This window comes from Corapipo altera, unplaced genomic scaffold, assembly GCF_003945725.1.
Source record: "Corapipo altera isolate COAL_440 unplaced genomic scaffold, ASM394572v1 61, whole genome shotgun sequence".
NCBI lineage: Eukaryota > Metazoa > Chordata > Aves > Passeriformes > Pipridae > Corapipo > Corapipo altera.
The window spans coordinates 1,934,813-1,959,752 of record NW_020884910.1 but is presented as its reverse complement, the minus strand read 5'-3'; the positions used below and the strand labels follow the sequence as shown (position 1 = coordinate 1,959,752).

Genomic DNA, 24,940 nt, shown 5'->3' with positions numbered 1-24,940 from the left:
CATCGTTCTTTTTCTCCAAAAGACTCTTCACTGATGGTCATTTTCTAAGTTGACATAAAAAGATGTGATTTTCTCGAGACAAGCCCTGCTCTCTGCTGAGGGTGTTCTCCCCCCTCTGGAATTTGCAGATCCATTAACCAGCAGTACACCTGCCCTTGTTCACTCAGTAAAGGATCCAAGAGCTGTGCACTGGTCGTAAGCAAGACCCCCCAGGGTAGAGGGCTGGCAGGACAGAAAAGGCTGCCAAGCTATTGGGGAATGCAGAACCCAACTTACTTTTTTCCACAAACCTTTATTCTGTACAGCTTTTGAGCCAAACAGTGAGGAGTCCAAAGGTGACAGTTACATTCCCTACCCCACGAGTCCTCACACACACATCTCTTCTTCCCACGTCTTGAACAAAAAGCTGATGTGGTATTAACTCTCAGTCCTGCTGCTCTGTGTCCTGTTCAAGTGGTCAAAGCTTCTTTGGAGCATGGAAAGGGAAGTCTTCAGCTGTGAAGACACAACCATCACCAGCCCCCCAATTACTTAAGTTAATCTCCTGCATGGGTGAGTGGTATCAGGAAAATAATGTCTCCCTACTCTTCCCCCCTCCCCCCTGCCCAAGATTTCATGTGATTTCCTCCTCCCTGTTTCCATAAACAGTTGACTTACTGTGCTCTCCTAACAGCTATATCCTGTACAGTTTATAAATAGTACCAGTCCAGGATGATAAAGTCTTAACACCTCACCAGACAACACTGCAGAAGATAAGCCACCCCACTCAGTTTTAGTCACAGATAATGTTCATAGCAAATACTAAGGAACATGGCAGCAAAATATGAATTTTCTTTTAATACCTGGCCCTCCTAGTGCATTCTGGTGCACAAAATGTGTTTAGATTATTGACAACACTCAAAAAACACAAAGTAACAGGCACTGTGTCAGAACTTCCAGGCAAAAAGTGTTATTTGGGATGAAAAAAGTGGTGAAATTCTCACTACCTTTTTTTTTTTTACACTGTGTGTTCAAAAGGCACTTAACACTTCAAAATTAGGAATTGTTTGGATAGTAAGCAGAGAAAATGAAAAGGGCATGGAAACCATGCTGTGATCAAAGTGGTTAATTAATAGATTAACAGCAATACTGTGTGCAGAGGCACCTGTAAATAAGGAATATAAAAATGGTTTCTTTTTCTACCCACTCTTAATGCATACAAGAACACAGAGCAAACCAGTGATGGACAGAGGTACATGTGAACTCCCCTCACAGTTTTCCTAATATTACATCACATTTTAAGGTTTAATAAAGGAACTTCAAATCAGAACATTTGTGAGTTGCAAGTTAAACTAAAGCATGAATTACTGTCCCTCACTTACTGAGTTGAAACTTCAGCCAGGGATTTACCAGTCATAGACTTCAGGATCAGAGAGACAACAGCATTCAGCAAGTTACTGTAAAGAAGGATTAATTCTATAGCTATGGAGCCTCTCAGAAACATATGGTCTGCAGTTATTTATTTTTTACTGGAGATGAGGTGGCCCACTGACACCAAAGCTAAGTGAAGCTCTAGCCAATATCTAGAAGAGTAGTGGGGAGCAAAGGCCAGGATAAACCTGAACAAAGACACCCCATAAAGAGGTGGGAAAATATTTAAGACGTCTTAACATGAGTCCTAGAAAGCAAAGTGTTTTGAAACACTCCCGTCTTTGCTTTGTCATGATTCAGAACTGCATCAACACCTCTCATCAAGTTTTGACAAGTTTTAAGGAAATTGACGTGAATACTTATATCTTAGTCAGAAAAAAAAACAAACAAAAAAACCACAAAAAAACCAACCAACCAACCAAAAAAAACCACCAAACCAAAACCAAACCAATCCAAAACATCAGAAACATAAGCACTGCCTACTTACTAAATTCAAACCTAGGGCAAAACAGATCAAAGAATCACGAAAACTTTAGTTAGTACCAGAAGACATCAAACAAAAGGTATGATAACATATGGGAGAAAACTTGAGTTGTTGAGAAACAAGAACATCACCAGAGAAAGACTGTCAGACCTACCTGCTCAAGCATTTCAATTGAGTCTCTTAAGACTCCCTTTACGTGTTTAACCTGTTCCTTATCATACTGAGGGATCTCTTCTTTTGATACCATTTCTGGAGATATGCTGAAAAAGATTGAGATTACATCAGAAACATGAAACAAGCACCCTGACACCTTTTTAAAAACAACTGCTCTCTGCCACCCTTGCTCTGCCATTACTAAAACTTTTACAAGAGGCACAGAAAAAGCTGCCTGCAGTTGAATTCCAATCCTTGCTACCTCCAAGATACTGCTTCAGACCTTTGTAGACAACAGCCACTAAGAAAAAAAACGTGCTCACATTACATCTACAACAAGTTCTCACACTTCAGTGAGCAAAATCTTTCTTATAAATAAAGTTGTTCTAATCAGTTCTGAGATAGTCATTAGAGGAGGTCACCACACCATTTCCAGACTCAACATCAGGTTATGGTTTTTAACTTATTTATTGATACCGTATTCAAGAGAGGAAGCAACATCTTTGCCAGGAAACTCACAGAAAGAAGCTAACAAGTTAAATGAATCTTTAACATTACATTTGAGATCATGCTGGTTCACACAGAATGAACACTTCGGTTCTGTGATATTCACAGAAGATGAGTCACAGCAGGGTGATAAATGCGAACTAAGGTTAACGTTCCCCAAAAACCAGCTTGTCAAAGGAGAAACTTGTTACTGCAAGATGCAGTCAGACATGTCCCTGGATCTCAACACAGACCACAGAAGTGCAGCAAGCCCCAGCAACTTATGAAAACTTGCCACTGAGTTTCACTGTTTAGAATTTATTTCTTTGGATCAGATTCTCACATAAGCTGAGGAAGAAAGCAAGCAAAGACTGTGAATTCAACTTACTTCAAAGAGCTTTCTTCCTGAAGCTGGACATGATAGAGGGACTGAGCTGCATGCTCTATCTTTGACAGTTTGAGAAACAGTGTTATATTCAGCAAGACCAAGAGCAGCAAACTGTAGAGAGAACAAAAAAATCAAGTCCCGTAAGAATTTTGGTTGCAATGCTAGAAAAACAAGATCTAGGCTAAAAACAGCTAAGGAAACAATCATTCTGGGAGAAAAAAAGGTGTGGGGCAGAACTACACTGAAAATAGAGATCTATCCAATTTTTAGCAGTTAGCGTTAAGCTGTGAAATAGGAACAAACAGAAAGAGCAATAGTATCTCCTCTAGGAACTTTTAAAACTAGGAATTAGTAAATTCTAGACTTTTTTTTTTAATAGGATCAGACCTAAGAAAATCTGTAAGGTAGAGCAGTTTGGCAAATCAGCATTTTCATTCCAAGTGTCATTTCTAAGTCAGTTCACTCCCCTCCTATACCCAACCCGTGTTCCACTCATTTGTTAAATTAGGTTAAGATCTATTATGCTACATGCAATGTTAACATGGAAAAGAGGAACAGACAAAAACAGATAAAAGACTAAGATGAGCTTGAGTCAAGCCACATTTTAATGCAAGTGAGTACTTACAAGACACTCATTACTACAATGATGGTGGTGGTCCTACTTACTGCATCTCTTTTCCTTCCTATAGGGCATGGAAGAGAAGGAGGTTAAAAAGTACTGAAGAACATTCCTAAAGGATGCCTGCAGATATATGTCAGTGCCCAACACTTCACAGAGAATAGCTCAACAGCTTCTGATGGAAAAAAATAACAGATCATGTGGGTGCACAGGATCATCTCCAACATTCACCAAGGCATTTTTGCAGTCATCTCCAACAAGTCAAGCTGAACAGTCAGGCTCTCCCATCAGAATTCCCCCTATCCCAGTATGCTGCAGACAACACAGCACTGCGGCATGGTACCACTAAACACAGACAGCCTGAGAAGGCTACAGTCCATCCATTACTAACATGCCTTCACCATATATACTGCTGGTCACACATGAGCAAGAGACAGGCTGCAAAGTGGCTCTTTACTGCTTGTTCTCATGCTCACATTAATCTTTCTGAACACCAGTGCCAATCAAGTTATCCTGTGACTTGTCCCATCATTACTGTCTTGGTTTATCTATTGTCCTGAAGACAGCCTTTCAAAAGACTATCTGCTATTCATCAGGCAACAGGGACCAGGCACTGTGAGGGAGAGGAAGTGTGCATGCCCTCTCCAAACTGAGCAGCAATCACCTACCACGGTGGGCAGGCTGATCTTTAAATGTAATTACAGTTTCATACATTCACACCTCCTGCCTTGGACAAAGGACATACACAAAAGTTGTAGTGTATACAGAGACAGACACACTCATCTGAAAAGATGGAGCAGCAGTAGCAAAATTAAGTAATCAAGAAGTAATTTCAGACAGGTAAACAGTCCTTTACACATGCTGCTGATTCAAATATTCTCTCAGTGCTATACTCAAGTGTTGCCTCTCCCTTCAGAGAAGTGCAGTTGCTCCTACTTCAGTGTTTACAATTCAACTTCTGTCATGGAATCCACCATTCTCTGGTACACATTAATGTACAGATGTTTCTGATCTCTCTAGATATAGCTAATACTGTATGTGTTAGTGGCCAAGTCTGTCATGCCTTAGGGCAATGGAGCTGCAAGAAATACTTCAGTGACCCAGAAATTACAAAAGCAGATGGGAAATAGACTTAACATTAAAAAAAAAAACAAATATGAGGTGACAGGGCCAAGACACAATTGACAAAGTTGAATCAACTCATTACTTGGGTATGCTCTTATTTGAAGAAACAAAGCAATTTTTCTGAAACTGTACAAGAGTCAGGTTAATTTTTTTTCCTGATTCAATCTTATTTTAGTCTTATGCACATTGAGAGCAGCATTTTAGGTTTTCAAACTGAAGGTGATATTAAGCTTAATTTCATGAGATAATTATGCTAAAAGTGACTATGCATGCTCCAAACCTACTTTATTCAAACTTGAACATGTTAAAGCATTTGCTATCACACTGATTAGATAAAGACATGAGTAATATATACACAAGTGCTACTCTTGCACTATTATAAGAGTTGTGCTTCCTTGAACACACCTTTTGGAAAACACTTAATATAAAAATTCCTACCTATTATGCTGCCCTGGGACTCTACTCCCATGTCACCAGAGGAATGTTGGGAAGAGCGTTTGGGAAGTGATTCTGCCAGACCCCGGTGTAAAGTGCGTCGTCTTCGTCTCAGAGCAACTAATTTTCCAGAGTCTTCTATGGACTGATTAATTGCATATTCCTCCATTAGGAGATCTGATTCTGCAGTGGAAAAAATAAAGTTACTGAACTGTCAAAAGCAAAGCTGAAAAGCTTAGCACTGAAGACTTAAATTGTCAGTTATGGAGGGAGGCAGTGAGAGGAACAAGTGCATCTTCTAGTAAATAAAGCAGGTCTAACAAACTACACCTTGACCTGTACCACCTGTCCTCTTTGCTAGAGGGCACTTGGAACACTTCAGAGATGGGTGCATGTTCAGCCTTGGTGGGATTGTTTAATGACATGCAAGACAGCAGCCGGAAGAGCACTGACTGCAAAACACTGTTAGGCTGAGACTAGGAATTGTGTTAGACTGCGAGCCTGAAGCCGTGGCTGGCCAGGCTGTTAATAGACATATCCATGGAGCCTGCCAAGTGCCACTGCTTCTCTTTTCATGTGCACAATCAAGGAAATGCTTAGAGATAAGCACATGCAGTTGAGAGTAACAGCTTTCCTGCTGCTCTTCATGTTTCCTTCAGAAAGCAATTCTGACAAGGTATACAAGAGCTCCTTGTTAGCTTCTTTCATACCCTGGAACTGGCAGATATATTGATGACAGGAAATTCTGTCTTTGAGACTGCTTAGGTGTCTTTTTTTCAACCCATTCTTTAAGGAACCAAGTTTGACAGATGTGAAAACATACAGAGCAAAGGTAGCCTCCTTACTCCAGCACAAAGAAGAAAATGTCTCACCAAGTTGTTTGAAGTTTTCCTGTATTCCTCCCCATGTATTCTTCTCGATTACAGTCTTGACAAGGCCCCAAGGCTGTTTTTTGTACTTCACTTCTGCAGAAACCCTAGTAAACAGAATGCAATAATGAAAGAGCGGTCTTCTAGGCATCATAGTGATAACAGAAATCTCTCATCAGAAGCAGGCATCTAGCTTATGTTTATTATCTGAAACACCAACTGGAACTGCCCGGCTTTCCACCTGGGCAGCACTTTCATTGAAGAAACACAAGAAATAGACAGTAGCAAAGACAACATCTCTAGCCAAAGCCTCAAAATCTGAATGTCCAAATTATGGGAAACACTTTAAACTGTTTTCCTTCAGACTCAGACTAGCAGACCGTTTTTTACCCACTGAAGCATTCTCATTTTAACATACACTTAAAATAAGATTCAGGGTTTCAGATCATAAAGTCCTGATTTTTACTTTGTATGTGTACACATATCTTACATGGGCACTTCAAAAGCAGCAAGTAAAATTCATTATCACCACTCACACATCAAGTGCTCAGACCCCACCCTGCGTAGACAGAAATTAAAATCTGTCTTTCTGTGAGCATGATAGAGGGGAAATGGCATTCCTGGCTCGCATTCCCCAGGTCAAGCTAATCAATAGCACTTCCAGAACAAAAATTAACTGGAGTAGAATCCTTCAGAAGGATGCTTCTAGCAACTGAGTGAATCCCAAAGCCCTCCATAAGGGACAAAAAGATAGCCTGTGACTTCAGTTTCAGTCAAGAACACTGACCATCCTAGAATACACTTTTTTCAACTTTTCAAATAATCTTCCACATCAATGCAAGCCCACTGCATTTCTAGTCTAACAAAATGAAATCTTTCAAAGGGAGTTTTTGAGCCATTTTAAACACAGTATAAGGCCAGCTGTAACATCACCATGTGCCTTCCATTCTGTACATGCTGCTCTGTGCACTATGTTGAAACCTAAGATTTTACTCTTCCCCCAGGGTTGTCATGTGTTTCAGATGAAACAAACCTAGCTCTCAAAGAGGAAGTGATTCACTCAAAAAAATCATCTAGAACAGTCGTTCAAGGACTTTTCTTCCATCCTCCTCCCAGTAGAGGGGGAGTCTTTACTACTTTTATAGCCTGAAATAAGCCAGAATAGAATCCAGGTTTGCTTACCTTTCCTGCTGAAGTTTGAGATACAAGGTCTTACTAATGACAACACAAGAACCACCAAGGATTACATAGTCAGAGAGCCATAGAAATGTACTGAACATGGAACTTGATCACTTCAAATGTTTTCAACAAATGGGAGAGGAACTCTCCTATCTAGGTACAGTTGAGAATCCTTCCAGCAAAACTGAGTACGTTCCATCTTTCCTGCACCTTCTGGTGAAACCACCCTCCTCTGCAGGCCCTCAGCAAGGATATCTAGGAAATTCTGTAATAAAACATCTCACTTTGTTCCAACATATCCCACTCACACAGCTGTACTCCAAAACCCACGGCTGGTCAGAACCCAGTTGGAGGCGAGTTCTGTACCTCAGAGTCAACACGAGTTCATTTCTCACTGCATTAATGAGATCCAAATACAGCATACATGTGACAAGGAATAAAGCAAGCTTATGTTTCAGAAGATATCTCCAACTTCAAGAGAAACTGACAATCTCTATGCTGCTGGCAGGCACATTTTTTTAATAAGCACACATCATCAACCTGTAAGATCTGTGCCTTGGCTTCTCCCCTCCCACTGTGCCCCACCCGGGCTCACCGCAATCGACACTTGTGACTGGACGTGCGGCTGATACAGTATCTGTTCACAGTGTAGAAATAATCGTGGTAGGGGACATCATGGGTCAGTACCTCAGCATCCACCTGATAAGACTGACCTTTCTGGCTCTGTTTATGCAGGATCTATCATAAAAGAAAGTAAAAGTAAGAAGGTATATTCATGGTACACAAATTTTTCCCCTCTTTCAGCCTGAGTTCCTTAGGCTAGATCAACCAACTATAAGTGAAATAGAGAGGAAGCCTGAAGAACCACTATAAAAATCAGTTAAGAGTGTCAAATACAGATGGGGTGAGGAAAGAGAAGATACCTCCTGCTACAGCCAGCATAGGCAGCAGCAGTACTTCCCTGCTGCCACTTCAAGTACCACATGCAAGGCTGGCCACTGACTCATTACCACAGCTCTTCTTTGAGACCTGCATCTTTCCCAAAGCAGAATTTCAGAATGGTTGAGATTGGAAAGCATCTCTGGTGGCCATCTTGTCCAAAAACTGTTCCCAGGCAGGGCAATCTAGAGCGAGTTGCCCAGGACCATGTCCGGGTGGTTATCCAGTATCTCCAAGGAAGGAGATGCCACAACCTTTGTGGACAACCTGTTCCACTACTCATTCACCCTCACAGTAAAAAAGTGTTTCCTGACATTCAGAAGGAATCACCTGTGTTTCAATTTGTATCCATCACCTCGGTCCTGTCACTGGGCACCAATGAAAGCCGCAGTGGTGAAAGCCTCGCTCAGACTTCTTTGTACCTCCCTTCAGATACTTCTATACATTGTAAGATCCCCCAAGCCTTCTCTGCTCCAGCCTGAACATTCCCAGCTCTCAGTTGTTTCTCCTATTAGATGTTCCAGTCCCTTCATCATCTCAGTGGCCCTTTGTTGGACTCTTCATCTCTCGGGGAGCCCAGAAATGAACACTGAAAGCATTTAATTGCTTCTTTTCATCCCCCAATTCCTAAGAAGCGTTAATACCTTTCCCCACAAACTCTGTAGGAGTTTACAGCCATCTACAAAAGTAGAAAGCCTCTCTGATTTCGTGACCATTTGCTCACTAATGTTGAGAGGGGCTTAGAGATGCCATGTTTAAACTACAGATCCACATTCATCTCACTGAACTTTAATCTATGGTCAGAACTCTGACAGACTAGAGAGCTGACATCTCCCTCGCTTTAAAGGGCACCAGACAGACACACACATGCATGCAGTACCTGCTTTTCAGTTGCAGTTGTGAACTTCCCACAAAGTGGATTGTTAATTGTTACAGTGTACGTCAAAGTCCTCAACTGATTGCCATTGGAATCTCTATTCCAAGGGGTTGATACAGCATCTAGATGAGAAATTATGCAAAATCTCACATACAAATTACCTAAAAGGCATTATATCTCTGCCCAATCATATCTTAACAGCTCGAGAACAGCACTGGGGAGAAAGACAGAAAACCGATTCCAAATAGTTGCGGTTTTCTTCAGGAAGGGGAAAATTGTAGCTCACTGATGAACAAAGGGGAAGCACTAAGTAGCTGAACCTGAGTCTACTCAAAGAGACTTGAGGATATAGAAAAGAATACACAATTAAATGAAAATATGTCATTTCCTATCTGCTTAAAGTTGAATAGATTCACTCAGCATTATCAAAAGCTTTTGCCACTTTGCCTTCCAAGCTGACACTGAATAAATATTACCCTTTTTAACTTAATTCTCTGTTCTTCTGACCTCCGTGAATAAAGTTTACTCATCCAGAAAATTAAGGCCCGTGAGTATCATTTAAGAAGATGCAGTGATTGTGGCAGCCATACAAATTTCACTATTTGTGGGACACAATGTAATGAGAAATACCCCATGGAATGCATCAACTTAATAGCCTACCCAAAATTCAGGCATTAAAGTGTAGTTTTGCATTAAGGTACACTGAAATAAGGCTTTTACTCCAAAATATGATTGATATAGATCTGCTATCTATGGAAGCAACAGTCTAGCTTTAAATGTCCTCTCTCGTAGTGAAAATTTAAAGCTTCAAAATTCTTTTAAAGCAGGAAGAAACATAAAATTCACCTTAGCCCTATTTAGCAATTCTTAGTGGTCGAAATTTTCAGGGTAGTTTGTAACATAAAAGGCAGAAGAGTTTATTACCTACTATACTCCTGGAATTGAGAAACCTCTGCATGAAGTGAGAATTGGTGAAAAGGATTTCAAACATCTTGTCTGCAGTGATGTGGAAAACTCTGTTTATAAAAAGTCTCCCATAGAGATCATTCTCAGAGACTGTCTCCTTCACTGCTAAGAAAGGCAGAGAGAGCAGGTTAAGAACAGTATTATGCAGCACCTTTATACTATTCTAAGCTTTATTACAGCTCAAATTCTTCCTGAGCTTACATCAACATTTGTTTCTCATTCTCAGAAACCCAGTAATGATATTGGTATGTGATTTGGTAGGTTGGTTGCCTTCAGCAACAAAGTCCAGAACTGATTTTTGAAACACACACCACTACCACCACCCCCACCATCTCCCTGTGCAAATTCATAAATCAACATCAAAAGACCCTATCTCCTTAGTTTTGCCTTCAGTATTCTACTAATCCTACAAGAAACATTGGGGAAAGACAAAAAGGTAACATAATCTTTATTAATATGTGCGCCTGTTGTACAAAGGACAAGCAAACAGGACAGTGAAACCATAACAATTTTCTTCTCACCTGTGGCTAGTTTCAGAATTCTGCTTTTAACATTTGTAATGCTGGTAGTGTCCACAGTCTAAGAGACCAAGTAGACTCACAAACAGTTTCTCAAACCCTTCCTCCCTCCATACCTATTTAACAGGAACACAGGAGGTACCCTGCTCCATTTTGCAGTCCCAAAAATGCACCAAGGGGCTCAACTGCATCACCCATTTCAAAGCCACCAAGCAGCCCAGAGGCGTTGTGTGGCTGCAGCACTGATCTTTGCTATTTCTGCTTCTTGGTGGTTGCTGGCATGACTCAGCTTTGTGGTTGTCTCAGCCACTCTTGCAAGAGATAAGAGACAGAATTACAATCCTGGAGGGCAAGCAGTCTCCTGTGCCAGCCCCAACTCAATCTGCTTATTCAGAATTACCAAAACCACAAAACACTCCCCCCCCACACACACACATATATTACTAAAATGAAATAAAAAGCCCAAAAGCAAATCTTGCAGCAGACAGACAGTTAGGATGCCTAACCTTTCGACAAATACAAATGACTGCTCAGAGCTAGGAAAGGTCAGTGCCAGCCACCAACACAAAGGTAGTCTGAATATCAAGCTATAGGTCACACACTGCCTACAAGCTAAACTTGCAGGACTTAAAACATTACTGCTTAGTAGAAGTCAGGATTGATAAATGCAAATGCAGCAACTAAACACCACAGCAGTCCCCAACGAAACCCAATTCTGACTGAGCAGATTTCCTCTCTCGTGCTGCTTCTAGCCTGCTAAAAATCCCCATTTCACATCTGTCTCAAAAAAAGTTCTTTTTGATCTCTCAGGCTTCAATGTAGGACCCCAAAAGTGAAGCGTGAATGCCATATTTTTGTGCTTGCACAAGAGATTGACTTCCTTCCTGTGCCATGTTCTGCCTATGCAATTGTAATTCCACACAATTACAAGATGGGACAGAAAGCAAACACACATTTCAAGAGGCCTATTTAACCAGTCAATATGCAGTTATTATGTGTAGAATACAAATTCTGCTGTGCTGAAGCATTCTGTGGGAAGCCAGAAATTCTGCCTGAGTTTTCAGCTTATGTTCACTGTATTTCCTCTCCCAGTCAAATCTAACTCTAAGAAAATGCAGGCCAAGTGAACTGTAAATTTGACCTCAGTTAACAAGATCAGCATTACAGACTTCTCCTTTCAGAGTGCACCCACCACTTCCTCTCTATCACTAAGAAACAGGAAGCTTCAGATATTGATGTTGACATCCCCTTTGCCTACTGTGCATCAGCTAATATGTGGAGTCAGGTACCAGGTAATTCAAACCTAGTTACTCCAGTTGAGCATTACTCAGCTGGACCCTGACATGCCCAAGGAATCTGGTACCACTTAAAAAATGAAAATACAAAGGCCCAGACACATGATCAAGTCACCACACATCAGATAAGCTCTGTCAGCTATTTGTATATGTCTTAGCAAACACAAGATAATATAAGTTACCTCTGCCCCAGTAAGCCTTAGCTAAACGGCACAACGTCACGATCACCTGAAATGCCTGAGGACAGCTACTATTTTTCTGCTGATGCAAGGTAATTTGGTAAGCCACAGAAACTTATGATATGCACAAAGCCCATGCATTAATACCTTAGGGCGCAGACTTTGCTACTGAGCTGTTTTGCACTGCATGCAAGAAGCCTGTCCTCCATCTAGTGAGTCTTAAGCAAGAGCACTAGCAGGTCTGCACAAAACTTCCTGTTAGTTGATTTACTTACACTTTATTTCTGTCTAGTCATGTCTTTAATAAGGAGTAGTTAATGAAGGACCAAGTGCATGACAGTGTCTATCGAGAAATACATTTTTACTTTAATCCCTCTCAGTTCTTAGAACAAACAAAGAAAAAAATTTTTAAAATGTTGTTAGAAAAAAGCAGTATTTTTAGAAACTCCAACCTGAAACTGGGTTTATATATCAGGCCTATCAGCTGCTTTAGATGCCAGGACTCAAAAAGCTGTTCTCCAGAAAACCTGGAAATCTTCTGGACGATGAGTCTAGAGTGCATGTATGTATAAATGCTGCTCTGAGTTCCACAACTGTGGAAGCAAGTTGCTGCATACACCAAGAGCTTGAAAAGCTTCAAGTCACTTTCATCCAGGTTTCTCAAAATTTATCTGTAGAAATCCTAGACAAAGCAGCAAGCAGAACCAGTAGCACAGCAAAGAGTAAGTGTACAATTGATATGCTTGCAATTTGAATAGACAGCTTTAACCACTTACCTCCACTACAAATAAAGATGCATGTTTGTCTACTGTTTTATTTGTTTTTACTCACACAGGTAAACTTGTATCTGCCTTTATTTATCTCTGTACTAGAGCAACATCATGCATTTGACCTATGACTGGCTTAGGAATATTCATTATGAACAAAATGCTTTGTACAGGTATAGAGATATCATTCTAACTCCTTCCCTTTTAATGCAGTTCTAACCCCTCAGCAGCATGCAATTATCAACACTAACTCTCTTAGCCTGAATACATTTATAGCTGAATTGGAGCTGTCTGATAAAAGAACATGAGATTATTCTGACTTGGGGTAAGAATCCCTAGGGACTCAAAAATCCAGAAGTAAATATATTACCCAGAGAGTCCTGGTTCAGCCTGAAGACAGCAAGTCTGTTCCCTCCCCCTCTATTGCCTTGCACTTTATAAGGTCATTTTCATCACTGCAAGGCAAGCTGTGAAATAATGTTTGAATATAATACCATTATGCAGCAGTGATTGTAGAGGTTTAAAAACATCTGCAGTGCAAGAAAAGAGACAGAAAATGGTGGGGTGGGGAAGGGGGCAGTAAGAAAAAAATTGTTCTTAAAATTGTCATCAACAACCAACAGCTGAAAGCTAAACACACATCACAAGCAAGTTAAGAAAGCTGAACTGATAGGAGCAGATGCTATCAAACAAATTAATAAGGATGATGATTTTTCCACTCCAGAGTCAGGGGAGGATCAGGATTCAAAAAAAAAAAAAGTACACAAATCTTGGCACTGTTCAGCATTTCTGTACCACTGGAGATGGGGGAAAAAAGTGCACACTGCATGAAGAACATATACAGGTAGGAGCCTTTAACCAGATACACCTGAAATCAAGTTAATAAAACCAATTCCTAGAAGTGAACATGTTCCAGACATGTTCAAGACTGTATCAGCAGAATTAGCCATTTTCAGAGAACTCTCCTATACTTTAAGAGACTAAGTACAAAATTAACTTGGGGAGGTACTAAGTACTGTCTCAATGTTAGCTTTTTCCAGCTCACAAGATAAGAAACCCCCAACCTTACGCCTTTTGCCTTTAGACAACTCAAACATGTATCCTCCAAACCAGCTGTGTAGACAGATAGAAATAGACATATATTCAAAAAAAAGTCCTTTCAGTATTTTAATTAAAATGCCAACAAGATAACAGGGCTATTCTTCCTTACATACACTGTGTATCCAAAATTTTATTTTGAGGTGGGGGGAAACCAACACAAGGCTGAACCAATTTCAACCATCCTGTATTTCAAACACTGTATGCCCCATACATCCCTGGCTCCAAGAAAGGTCAAGCCACTGCTGTACCCATCTCACAGCAGCACCACAGTGCAGACAGTTACACTTTCCTACACACCACACATTTAAGGTGGTTATTAGTACAAATAGAAACAATGCAGTAAGTCTGTCAAGTTATGCAAGGAGATCAGAAATTTATTATGCCCTCATATACAGTAAAGTTTTCTAATAGGAAACACTGTTTTCCAATTTCCTGCTTTCCCCTTTTTTCTTTGAAGTATTTCATGCAGCTGAACATTGCTAATGAAAGAAATTAAAAAAAAACCAAAAAACCCCACCCTACATACAAAAGAGTCATTAGAGGAAATTAAAAAAACCTCTTGACCCTGTTTTGGAAATGTGTATTCCATGCTTGAACTAAAATTCGTTTTCTAAAATTTACAATTAAGACCACAGATATTAATTTTTAGCTTAGCCAAAAGTTTGTCATGGCTCAAGAATTTATACTCCGATTTATGAAACCAGACAAAAGCACCAAGATGCAGGTCCATAGGCCAGTGGTGCCTAGTGGGATGCACACCCCACTTCCCCCAAAGTAACCAGTGTGAGAACTGCTTAGGACAACGGAACTAGCGTTGGGAAGAACAAGATTCTTGAGCTTGCCCCTCACCTTATTTGCCAGGACACCTCCATGGGCAGCCTGAGTATGAGCCAGAGGACACAAGAGAAATTAATCGCATGGGTAAAGCTTTGTCATGTAGGAAAGCTAGTTTCGTTTGCGTGAAGGAATTCACCTTGTAAGGGTATGGGGCAACTGCAATAGAAAACAGACAGAAACAGAAGAAAAAAAATTCTAAGCATGAAGAATCTGAGAGAAAAGATTAATGTTGTGAGTCTAGAAAATCCTGCTCTGAATAAAAGACTAGTTTTGGGGGAGGGAGGAGAAATAAGAAAAGCAGCATGAAGTCAGTTGTCTTTTTACTAAAGAGACATCTCCTGTTTAAAATGTTCTATTTATTCAACATCACTAATGCAAGGATGACAGGGAGTATTTACTGCTATTGTTCAGGCAGCTAGCAGCATGAAAGACAACAGGACTATTTTTCAGTTAGTTCCACTGGAGACCTTTCACATAAAAAATAAAACCCAGAAGAGAGATGTGGTACTAAGAAGATAGGAAAACTGCAAGATATCTAAAACATCCAAAGGCCAAAATTTCTGCTGCTCTCAAAGATACACCTGTGAAGGAGTAAATTAATTTGTGAAGCTTGTTAAGTGTGTAGGAGTATGGCATAAAAAGCATCCTGTTCAATCAGGTATATTCACAAAAATGATAAAACCTGACATGCATCAAGTTGAATCTGAACTCCAGCAAACACAGAAGGAGTATGAGTGAGCAAAAGGAAAATTAGTTGAATAAAAAGTATATCCCCAGGCAAAAATCACGATTTGCAGGCAGCCAATTCAATCCATAACTTTAAAAGCTTTCCTGGACTCCTCAATGATCCCAACATAAAGACCCCTGCACACAACGTCAGTTGTCAACTCTGAAAGGGTAAGATACAAAATTTCCCAGAGAGATTAAGAACCAGCCTCAATTAACTGAACTGTTCTATTTCTGCCAACAAGTGATGAAAGTAAGTTCTTTTCACACATGAAAGAAATATTCAGCTGCTACTAAAGCACACTGCTACTGTTGAGCTTTTCTGCCTTTCATTTGCACACCACCATATAACCTTGGAACCAGTACAGGTTTTGCACACTTCACTTTAAAGGCATTTACAGAGTCCAAGATTTGGATATTTAACAGAACATCCATCACAACTTCAGTGAGCTGCTTGAACAACCAGAGCCCTGCAGCACAGAAAAGTTCCCCATGGTAAGTGAAAAGCTCTCCTTAGAAAGTGAGAACTTGCAAGGGGCTACTGTAGGACCTCAGCACAAGTCTCACTGTCATCCAGCCTGGGTAGAAGGCAGGTTCCAGCCTAACTCTCTCCCAAGGACATAGCAAAAATTCTTTTACCAAAACCATTTCGTGAGATAGTGCTACACTTTCACTCCTATGGTGAGAAGATCAAAAGAAACATGTAACAGTCAAGTTACCATCTCTGTACCACTGTGGTATCCAAGTTTCTTCTCATCTTGTACTGAGTAATGAGGTATGAGGAGAGTATATTAGGATCCATTAAGACACTAACTGTTGGCACAGAAAGTATAATCTGCTCCAAGATATTCATTAAGGTTTTCATGAAGGTTTTTCATTTTCAGATCACATTCAGAATATGCACAATACTATCCTGAAAGCCGGGAAGTTGTCTTGCTTGGACTTTCAGTGAGTTCCTCAGTTTACTTCATCAGTAACACTGGAGCCCACAAGCCTTAAGAAAGTAGAAGTGTAAAGAAGGGGGATGGGGGAAGATCTTTCAGAAACTTAAGAACTGTTATGCCTGAAATGTTTTCTCTCAGTTTCCAAGAAATGCAAACAAAACAAAACAAAAATCTTTTAAATATCTGTGAGAACATAAAAAATGAACTAACACCACCTCATTGTCAATAAACTTTTTTTAGTTTAAGCTGTTAGCAACTCTCTACCCACCAAGAGAGAAAAATCAAAAACAACAATTTGTTTGTGTTCATTCTAAACACCCAGCAACTTCTTTTTTCTCCCCAAAAAGTAAGATACATAGATGTTTTTGATGCAATTCTGTGAAACAAATAAGCAAACAAGTTTCATAAGATCAGAAAGTTCTCTAACTTGCTCCACAAGTGAGATGGAACATCAAAGTCAGGTTGTCTTATAGATCCCAACTGTTATAAGTTTTACCTTCTTCACTATCTGAGGCACTGCTCTTCTCTGGAAGATTTTCATTCTCATTAAGGTCCAAGGACTTTTCTAAAGACCTGCTTCTGACTAGCTTAACAGGTTTTCTTTCTGAAGATGGAAGAGGGCTCTTTATTTGCTTCTCGCTTAGGGACTCCTCCACCTGAAACAACCCAGAGGACAAAAAAAAAAAAAAAAAATCAGTAATCACAGACTGTTAAAAAAAAAAAAACCCACACCAAAACCCAAAGAGAAAGTTACTTTCAAAGAAGACAGCCATACAAAGGAAGCCACAAGTTCTATCTACTTGATCACCACACAGTTAAGTGCTAATTTCTCCCTTGTTCCTCTACCCCAGACAACCTCCCTTCCTCTTTATTTAAATCTTTCACTAAATCCTGGTAGCAAGGAACAGACTTACTTGTATGTACCGTTGGTACCAAGAGTTGCCTTAAATGGGACAGTTTACACCCCACCCAGTCCCCTGGCACCCACCTGCACAGTTTGGCCCGTTTCCCTACATCAACACAAGTATAAATTATATATTATATATAATATACTGATTTACTTTGTATTGATCAATTTATTTTTTTTCCTACCAGTTTAGCAAAGGTCCAGCACTCTGGAGGGGAAGCACAATGAAACATAGGTAGGGTCTTCCTCTTTCAATAAGATTAGATTATCCCAATTACATCTTTGAAAGGTTATTATTTTGCAGGACTTCTTTACCCTTTTAAAATACTGTCTAGAGCCATCCTACATATAAAGTGTTACTGCTCAGAAACACAGTGATGGAGTGTCATTTGCCATCTCCAAATCCCCCAGAACATCAGTCACTGAATCAGTGATGCAGCTCTTAACCCTAAGCTGTAATAACTGTTGGCTATGCATACGTGCCATTGCACACCTCAAGAAGTAAATCTCCAATGAAACTGTATGGACAAGGTTTGTGTATCTCAAAATTCCACCCAAAAGGCTTAATCTATGAGCTTTCAATCATAGTTTTAATTCTAAAGCTCCCCTCAAAGCGCCTTTTGCCTCCAGTGGAACACCTGGGATCAACAACAGTACAGCTCCCATACACAGCAGTACATGGACCATAGTAAACATGATCAGGCCTCCTCAACTGAGTAGTTCTGATTCATCTGCAATACCATCATCCTATAAAATTATTCAGCACTGACTCAAGAAAGAAAAAGCATCTGCTGTTTGAACCGTCATCATGTACTTCCTGTATTTCTTGGCTTTTTTCAAAATAAAAACCATTTACTTTTTTTTGTGCAACTAAAGGCCATTAGGAAAAGGTGGGTGGTTGGAAAACAGGCATGAATCTGACTGCAGTACAAGCAGACAAAAAGACTCCTTTCAAGGTCAAAAAAAAAAAGACTGAATCAGAAAAGCAGATCAATTAACAAGTGCTGCTATTGAAAGGACCTACCATGCCTATAGTTTTACTCAGTCAAACAACAGGATCTAGGAGAGAACTAATATTTAAATGTCAAAATACTTTACCAATATAGACGGAAGTCAAAAAGGAGCTAGTGGTGATAGAACAGTCTAAAACTTGACACAGATCCAGCACAAATCCAAGGAACTCTCATAGAGTTTTGATATCAATTAAGGATCTGGTGAACAAGTGGAGCTCCCACTAGCAGCATCAGAGCAGCCTACTACGCTGTAAGCAGAGCAGGGAAGTCAAGCTCAAGTCAGAAGATAAGAGCAAGAGCTCCAACAAAAAAGCCTTTCATGATGTCGAAGAAGAAGACATTCATGTTGAGGCTTTTGGAATAACTGATCAACTTAAACACTGTTTCCTTGGGGTTTTGGGTGTTGGGATACTGGGTTGGTTTGGTGGGGTTTTCTTGACACTAAAGAGCAATAATTTTTAGATCTGTCTCTGGAATAAAGATGTGTAATTTCTTCCCTATGTACATTTATCTCCTGAGCTAGTCCAGTACTGCTAAAACCTGTGCCAAGGCTTTTCTGATTTTTAGCCTGTGAACAGCAAGCTCTGGGACTGGAAGGGCTCCCTACAAGGGGCAGAGGGAAGATGATAGTTGTAAACACAGGCAATAAGGTGGTGCCCAAATTACGATGTAGTGAGAGAGAGAAGCAGATGAGCCGCAACTGGTGTTCCACACAGACTTTTTTCAATCAGCTATAGACAGCCATTAACAACATTTTTTCCAAAATGGGCCAAGTACTACAACCAACTCAGATTTTCCACTGAAGAGGGCTTTGGGACTTGCTTTGTCTATCAGAGCAGTAAAGGGAAGGTTAAGCCTGTTTCCCTCCAGTCTTTGGAAAGTGATGAACTGTGTTTTGTGTCATCAGTGCAATGGTTTTTGATAAATACATTCTAAGCACTACTGCCTCCTCCTACTGCTCCTGTGGTTCTACAAAATATGCTGTAATCCCAGTGCTGTGGAGAGAGTGTTGACATTCTTGAGAAATGCCAAGTGACACATATAGCTGAACACAATCATTATGTATTTTAGTTACTCTGAAACAGTAAACTAAACAGTTGAGTTACATATTTATCAAGATTGCACTTTTACACTATAATTAAAAGACTTTTTAAAGGCAGTTTATTCAAGGGAGAATCCTGGCATTTTTCCTTGCTTACAGACCAAATCCCCAGGCATTCCTCCTTACCAACAAGCCCAATTAGATTTAGCACTCACAGGAGACATTTCTGGGTGTGGTTTCTTTTCCAAACATAGCAATTATTTTTAAATGGCTTGTTCTTGCGCAAATAAGACTTACAAGTCTAAACCAAGGCTACCTGTGTAGATTTTTAATTATTCTAAAGAGCTAAAATTCCAGCAGCATCCACAGTCCCCTAAGGCTTCCCTTACCTCCAAAAATGTCCTATATTGCTAGGATTTCCATGATGGATACTCATCATGCAATTAACTAAGCTTTTAACATCTGACAAACACCAGTATAGTTTGCTGGATATGAGTCTCTAGCCATTAACTTCGATTTTGGCAAAACTATTTAAAGCCTACTTAACCTCCAGATCAGTTTTAGGAAGTGACAAAAGCCAGATTTATACAGTAGTAAAAACCATTAAAATCATCTCCTTTCTTCCTTCCCCAAATTTTCCAAAGCAAAAACAGCAATTCAGTACCCAACTTTAGTGAAGCTTATAAAAAAAATGCTTTAGTAATTCATTTGCTGTTCAAAGATCTTTGGGATATCTAATAACCAAGAGAAAAATGTTTGTGACCTTTTAGGACTGCAACTACACACAGGAGTCCCTGCAACTGTGCTAGACACTGTGCCCATCTCAGATATTGCTACTAATGCACCTGCCATTCCAAACAGCCAAATATGTTCACAAATTCATATGACACGAATGAACATGAGTGAAACATTCATGTTGCTTCAGTTCTACTAACCCAAGGAATTACAGAAAAACTCATCTTTATAAGAACAAGTGTGGAGGTTTTCCCCTTCCTTCTGAAATATTTCCACAAATTTCAATAAAAAAAGGTGTCATATATTCATAATAGTAGGCTAAGTGACCTTTGAAGGCAAGGAAAACAAAGTATAACTACCCTCTAATAAACCCTATGTACAGGAGAGATATCTTTTTAAATGACAAATACCACAAGTAAGAAAGCATTGGAAGTGAAAAAGGTTTTACTTCCATAAAGCACTTGGATAAAAACACATTATGGTCCCTAGGGAAGTGGATAAAAAAAACCAGGTACTTTTGTTTTTAAAGGAAACAATAAAAACAGACCAAAGCATAAGCCTCAGTGTTCCAGCCAGGTTATGCAGTGAATTAGTGACAGGACATTGCTGAAACTCACACCAACAATGTTCTCTTATACAGAATTTCGTTAATTTTCAAATTAAAGAAACATTCTTGAATTCTCCAAGGCTTCTGAAGTTACAAACCCCATGCCTCCTATGCTTACAGATACACAAGTTAAGCATATATGCCTATCAGTTACAACTAGCAGGAAAGGCTGTGTCAGCACTTACTCCAAGCAACGTGTGTCTGTTGAGTGACTCTTCTTCTGCTTGAAGTGTGGGTTCACGAACTAAACCAATCATTTTAGGTAGTTTTTCATCCCTTTCTCCAGAATCATCACAAATGCTGGATCTGTCCACAGCAAAAAGGAAAATATCTTTGGAGATAAGTGCTGAAAAATCTGAGAAAGCTTATGTGTGATTTTTGCATTCAAACTATGGCTGTTAATCTAACATTAAAAACTACCAACTCTTTTTTCCCACATACAGTTCATTAATCTCTCAAGCCATTTTCCTCATCCTAAGCACCTCTCAGAAGATTCAGCTTCTGATCATAAGGTTAATAAAACCAAGCACTGGTGAATCACAGAGATAGTGAGTGCTGCAGGGAAAGATGAAACAGAGATAGCTTAGAAGAAATTTGGAAAGAAAATGTATTAACAAAGTGTGATAATTTTTTTCCTGCATCCCTTATTCCAGAGTTGCACAGTTGTGCCTTTTTTATAGGTAACAAACAAACAAACCAAAAAAACCAACCAGAAAATATTTAATAGGACATCTTTAAAGCTTGCAATGAACTTGAATTTTTCTAAACAAACACAGATAACAGGATTGCAAAGAGACAAGTTACATTGATCAGTTTTGTTGAATCAAATTTATTTGCATAAGGTGCTGTTATTAATTGACACTGGCAGTTCATAACTTAATACACATCTGTTCAAAACAAAAAAATCAAGGCAATTCTTAAAAAACCCACACTGTTATTACAATTATTCCATCTTACTATATTTATTATTATTATAGTTTTCTAATTCAAGCTGAGGACAACACAATATTCAGCTAACACCACAGACATCAGGAGAGCAAAGCAAAACAAGTGTTTCAGTCTCAAGGGAGGAGGGAAAAAAGTATCTGAAAATCATTCATATATAGCTCCATTTCATTCAGCCCTTCCATATTGCAGAAGGGTAAAGAAGTACTGACTGGACACCATCATGAAAAAAGTCGGTATTTAAGCTGTCCTATGCTGCTATCTGCCCAAGCAGATGCAGAGAGAACAACATCTTCCTATCTCCCTCCTTAGGGGGCCTCTGCTGCGCTCCCATTATTTTAGAAAATGAACACAGTTAAGTTTTTATGCATGCTCAGTCTATGCAGGTCAGATTTTTGCATCCTTTTACTACAAGCTTAACCTTTCTGATAAGGCTACAGCAGTACTTTGGCAAAAGAACTTCTAAGAAAGAGGACAGTGCTTCTCCCCAAGTGTTTCAACAGGTTTTATAACCTCTCCTTACCGAGACTGCCCGTTGTCCTCAGATGATGAGTGGAAGCTCTCCATCTCCTCACTGTTCAGACCCAGCTCAGAACCATAGCTCTGGTGTACCAGCTGCCAAAATTCCTGCTTGGTTAGCCTCTGAAAGAAAGCAGGCTAGTCAAGAACCACAGTATGGGACAGTAAGGCACCGGAGGTAAAACAGCAACAAGTCTGAATTACGCCACAGCCTTTAACCTCAATTCTGAAAAGCACTGAAAGCATTTAGATATCACATTCCAAGATTGGATTTCAGCATTTTGGGCAACTGTACTCCTGTCTACTCCATATTCCCAACTGATCATTGTTTAACCAGACGTTGGATTGTCATTTCAAGAAAACACACACTTGTAGCCACTACTTGCTGCTTTGTGTGTCAATAATTTCACAGATACCTTCAAGGTACCTCCCTCTTGATTTTTACTCAATACAGCACAGGACCAGTAACTATTAGACAGCCAAGGACTCCCTCTTTGATCCCAGACAAACTGCTTAATTAATAGATACCTACCTGCCTGTTTCTTGAGGATGCTTAGAGTACTTTACAAATTGTGAGAGGCTTGTGTTTCAGTCACTACAGTGGTGTCCACATCAGCCAGCTGCCCACTTTACCAAGGTGAGACAGGAGGTCCTAACTTTGGACCACCAGCAGCCTCTTTATGAAAAATAGCTGATTTTGTTCAGGATTACCTTGACTCACTACTACTTATCTTCTCTTTCTCTACAATATCTCTGCCCTGCTTCATGAACTCCCATAGCTACTGGAACATATTTTAAGTTCTCTTAGATCCTAACTTTGGAAAGTGAAAGCGGTATGACACATTCATTTCTGCAAAGTAAGCAACAAGTTTCAAAGTCCACCTCAACTGTAAAGGGCTACAGGGAGAAGAGAAGAAGAAAAAAAGAGAGAAAGAAAGAAAGGAAATAAGGTTTTGGTATTTAGCAAAGCTCAGAGAGCAATACTAGCGATCTTAAAAAACAGAGACACCACACTGGAAAATGTGTCTTGGCCACAATTCAGACTGATCAAGGGAACAGGACTGTGCTAATGAGGCGGTAACACAAGTACAGCTTACTATTTGCATGAAATGATGACATTAAATACGCATGCATTATTTAAAGGGTTTTTCAATGATCCTCTCCACCTCCCTGCTTCACCTGTAGAGTGTTACACTACCCGCAATTTTAGACAGACACGAAGGAGCTGACCCCCGGGCAGGAATGTAAATGCGCGGCCTCACGGCTCTTCCCCCCTCCCGCTGCCCGCGCCGTGTCCCGCACCGACACCAACCTGGCGCTTCCCGCCGGGCAGCGCCGCTCCCGGGACAGCCCCGCTCCCGCCGGGAGCCGCCGCCGGGGCCGCCGCGCTCCCACTTCCTGCTGGGCGGCGGCGGCGGGGCCCGGCCGGGGCCGCCCCCGCACCCGCAGGGGGGCCGGGGCAGCGCCTTCCCCGGCTGCTCCCGCCGGCCCGGGGCGGGACCGGGAGCTCCATCGGGGTCCCGCTGCCCCCGCCGCCGCGGGACCCCCGCGCTGCATCGCATCTCCCGCCGAACCTCAGGGGAAGCGTGCGAGGACCGGGGCAAGCCCGGCCCAGTTCGGGAGATGAGGAAGGGTTTTTCCCCTCGGGTGTTTTCCAGCACAAGAAGGTTTCGGGCTTTTCAGAAAGCAGCTGGCACAAGCACGCTATTGGCAGAGATCAGTTTCAAGGTATTTAATCCTACCGAGGACAAAGTAAACATTAAAACACAAAACACACAGCCATAAAGCAAGGGTCACAGCAGCTAGTGCCAGCCTCCTTCTGCCACGGGGTTTGCTCTACAGAGCAACGCACTGCTAAAAACACGTGCATCAACATACAGCTGCCTTACTTTCCACAGGTATGCTGTCTTTTGGAGCAATAAATTCATAATCATAAACAACTACCTACAGCTGCTATCATTAAGTGGCCAAAAACAGGTGCAAGCATTACAAAAATATTTCAAAAATATTACAAAAAAAATTTCAAAATACGACTGAGGTATCATCTAGATAGCACACTTTTCAATCAGAAATCAAAGGACAGGGGGAGAAGCTACTTTCACTTCCATTACCCAATACTGCCAGTGCTTTTATTTCCAGTCATAAGAAAATAACTGGGAAATAGTTAATGTCACCAATTAAATTCACTGGCATGTTCCACAGCAGTCTATGGGCAAATCAGACTGCCCTTGTATAGTGAGCTTAATAGTTTGAGGAAAGCAGAGGAGCTTTTCAGCTATGCATTTTAGGAATCTATAAAGCTGTTTCCTGTGTTTTTGTAAAGTCAATGCTACCAGCTTCTGCTTCTAAAACAGCATTCTTGTGCTCTGCCCAATTATTCCTAGCTCAGCTAGATATAATAAGTTCTTAATGGTCATAACCCAAGACCAAACCAGACTTGCTTTATTTTCTCAGAAAGGATCAGTTCTGAAAGCAAAGAAGGGCATAAATTTTCTGGGTCAGACTTCTGCTTCTGAGAGGATGGTTTAGAGAAGCTCTGAAGCTTGAAAGGCTGAATCTAAACATGAATTACTTTCCCCATTCAAGGTGATGGTCTATGCTGGGTTTTTCCTCAGTTCTCTTTGTGTGCAAACACAAAGGCTACAAGAAGCAGCTGCAAAACTCTTTTGTCTTTTCAGCAAGAGCATAAAACATCAATACTTTGCTTCACAGTCAACAAAGCAGTGTCATGGCACAAGCAATACTACAGAATGCTACTGACAAAAGCAAAGCTGCTGATTTTTACCCCCTATCGACAAATGCAGAAATAAGAACAAGACATGCCATACAGATCGACTCAAGAGACAGCCCACCACACACCACACTCCTGCCAGGC

At 40.5% G+C, this 24,940-nt stretch overlaps 1 protein-coding gene across 7 annotated transcripts in view; it reads right to left on the bottom strand.

Moving 5' to 3' along the window:
• Nucleotides 1-277: 277 nt before the first annotated feature.
• The window catches only part of GRAMD1C (GRAM domain containing 1C), a 52,817-nt gene continuing 28,154 nt past the window's right edge, over nucleotides 278-24,940 (bottom strand). For 4 of the 7 annotated variants that reach the window (XM_027653465.1, XM_027653468.1, XM_027653467.1 and 1 more), the window contains exons 7-18: nucleotides 22,070-22,188; nucleotides 20,787-20,907; nucleotides 16,794-16,953; nucleotides 9,889-10,035; nucleotides 8,968-9,086; nucleotides 7,744-7,886; nucleotides 5,973-6,076; nucleotides 5,104-5,283; nucleotides 3,547-3,604; nucleotides 2,922-3,032; nucleotides 2,049-2,154; nucleotides 278-495 (exon numbers count right to left, since the gene is read on the bottom strand). In XM_027653465.1, the coding sequence (XP_027509266.1) occupies nucleotides 418-495; nucleotides 2,049-2,154; nucleotides 2,922-3,032; nucleotides 3,547-3,604; nucleotides 5,104-5,283; nucleotides 5,973-6,076; nucleotides 7,744-7,886; nucleotides 8,968-9,086; nucleotides 9,889-10,035; nucleotides 16,794-16,953; nucleotides 20,787-20,907; nucleotides 22,070-22,188 (1,446 nt within the window). In that variant the 3' untranslated portion in view covers nucleotides 278-417. The other 3 variants (XR_003529312.1, XM_027653466.1, XM_027653470.1) reach the window with 3 other exon arrangements.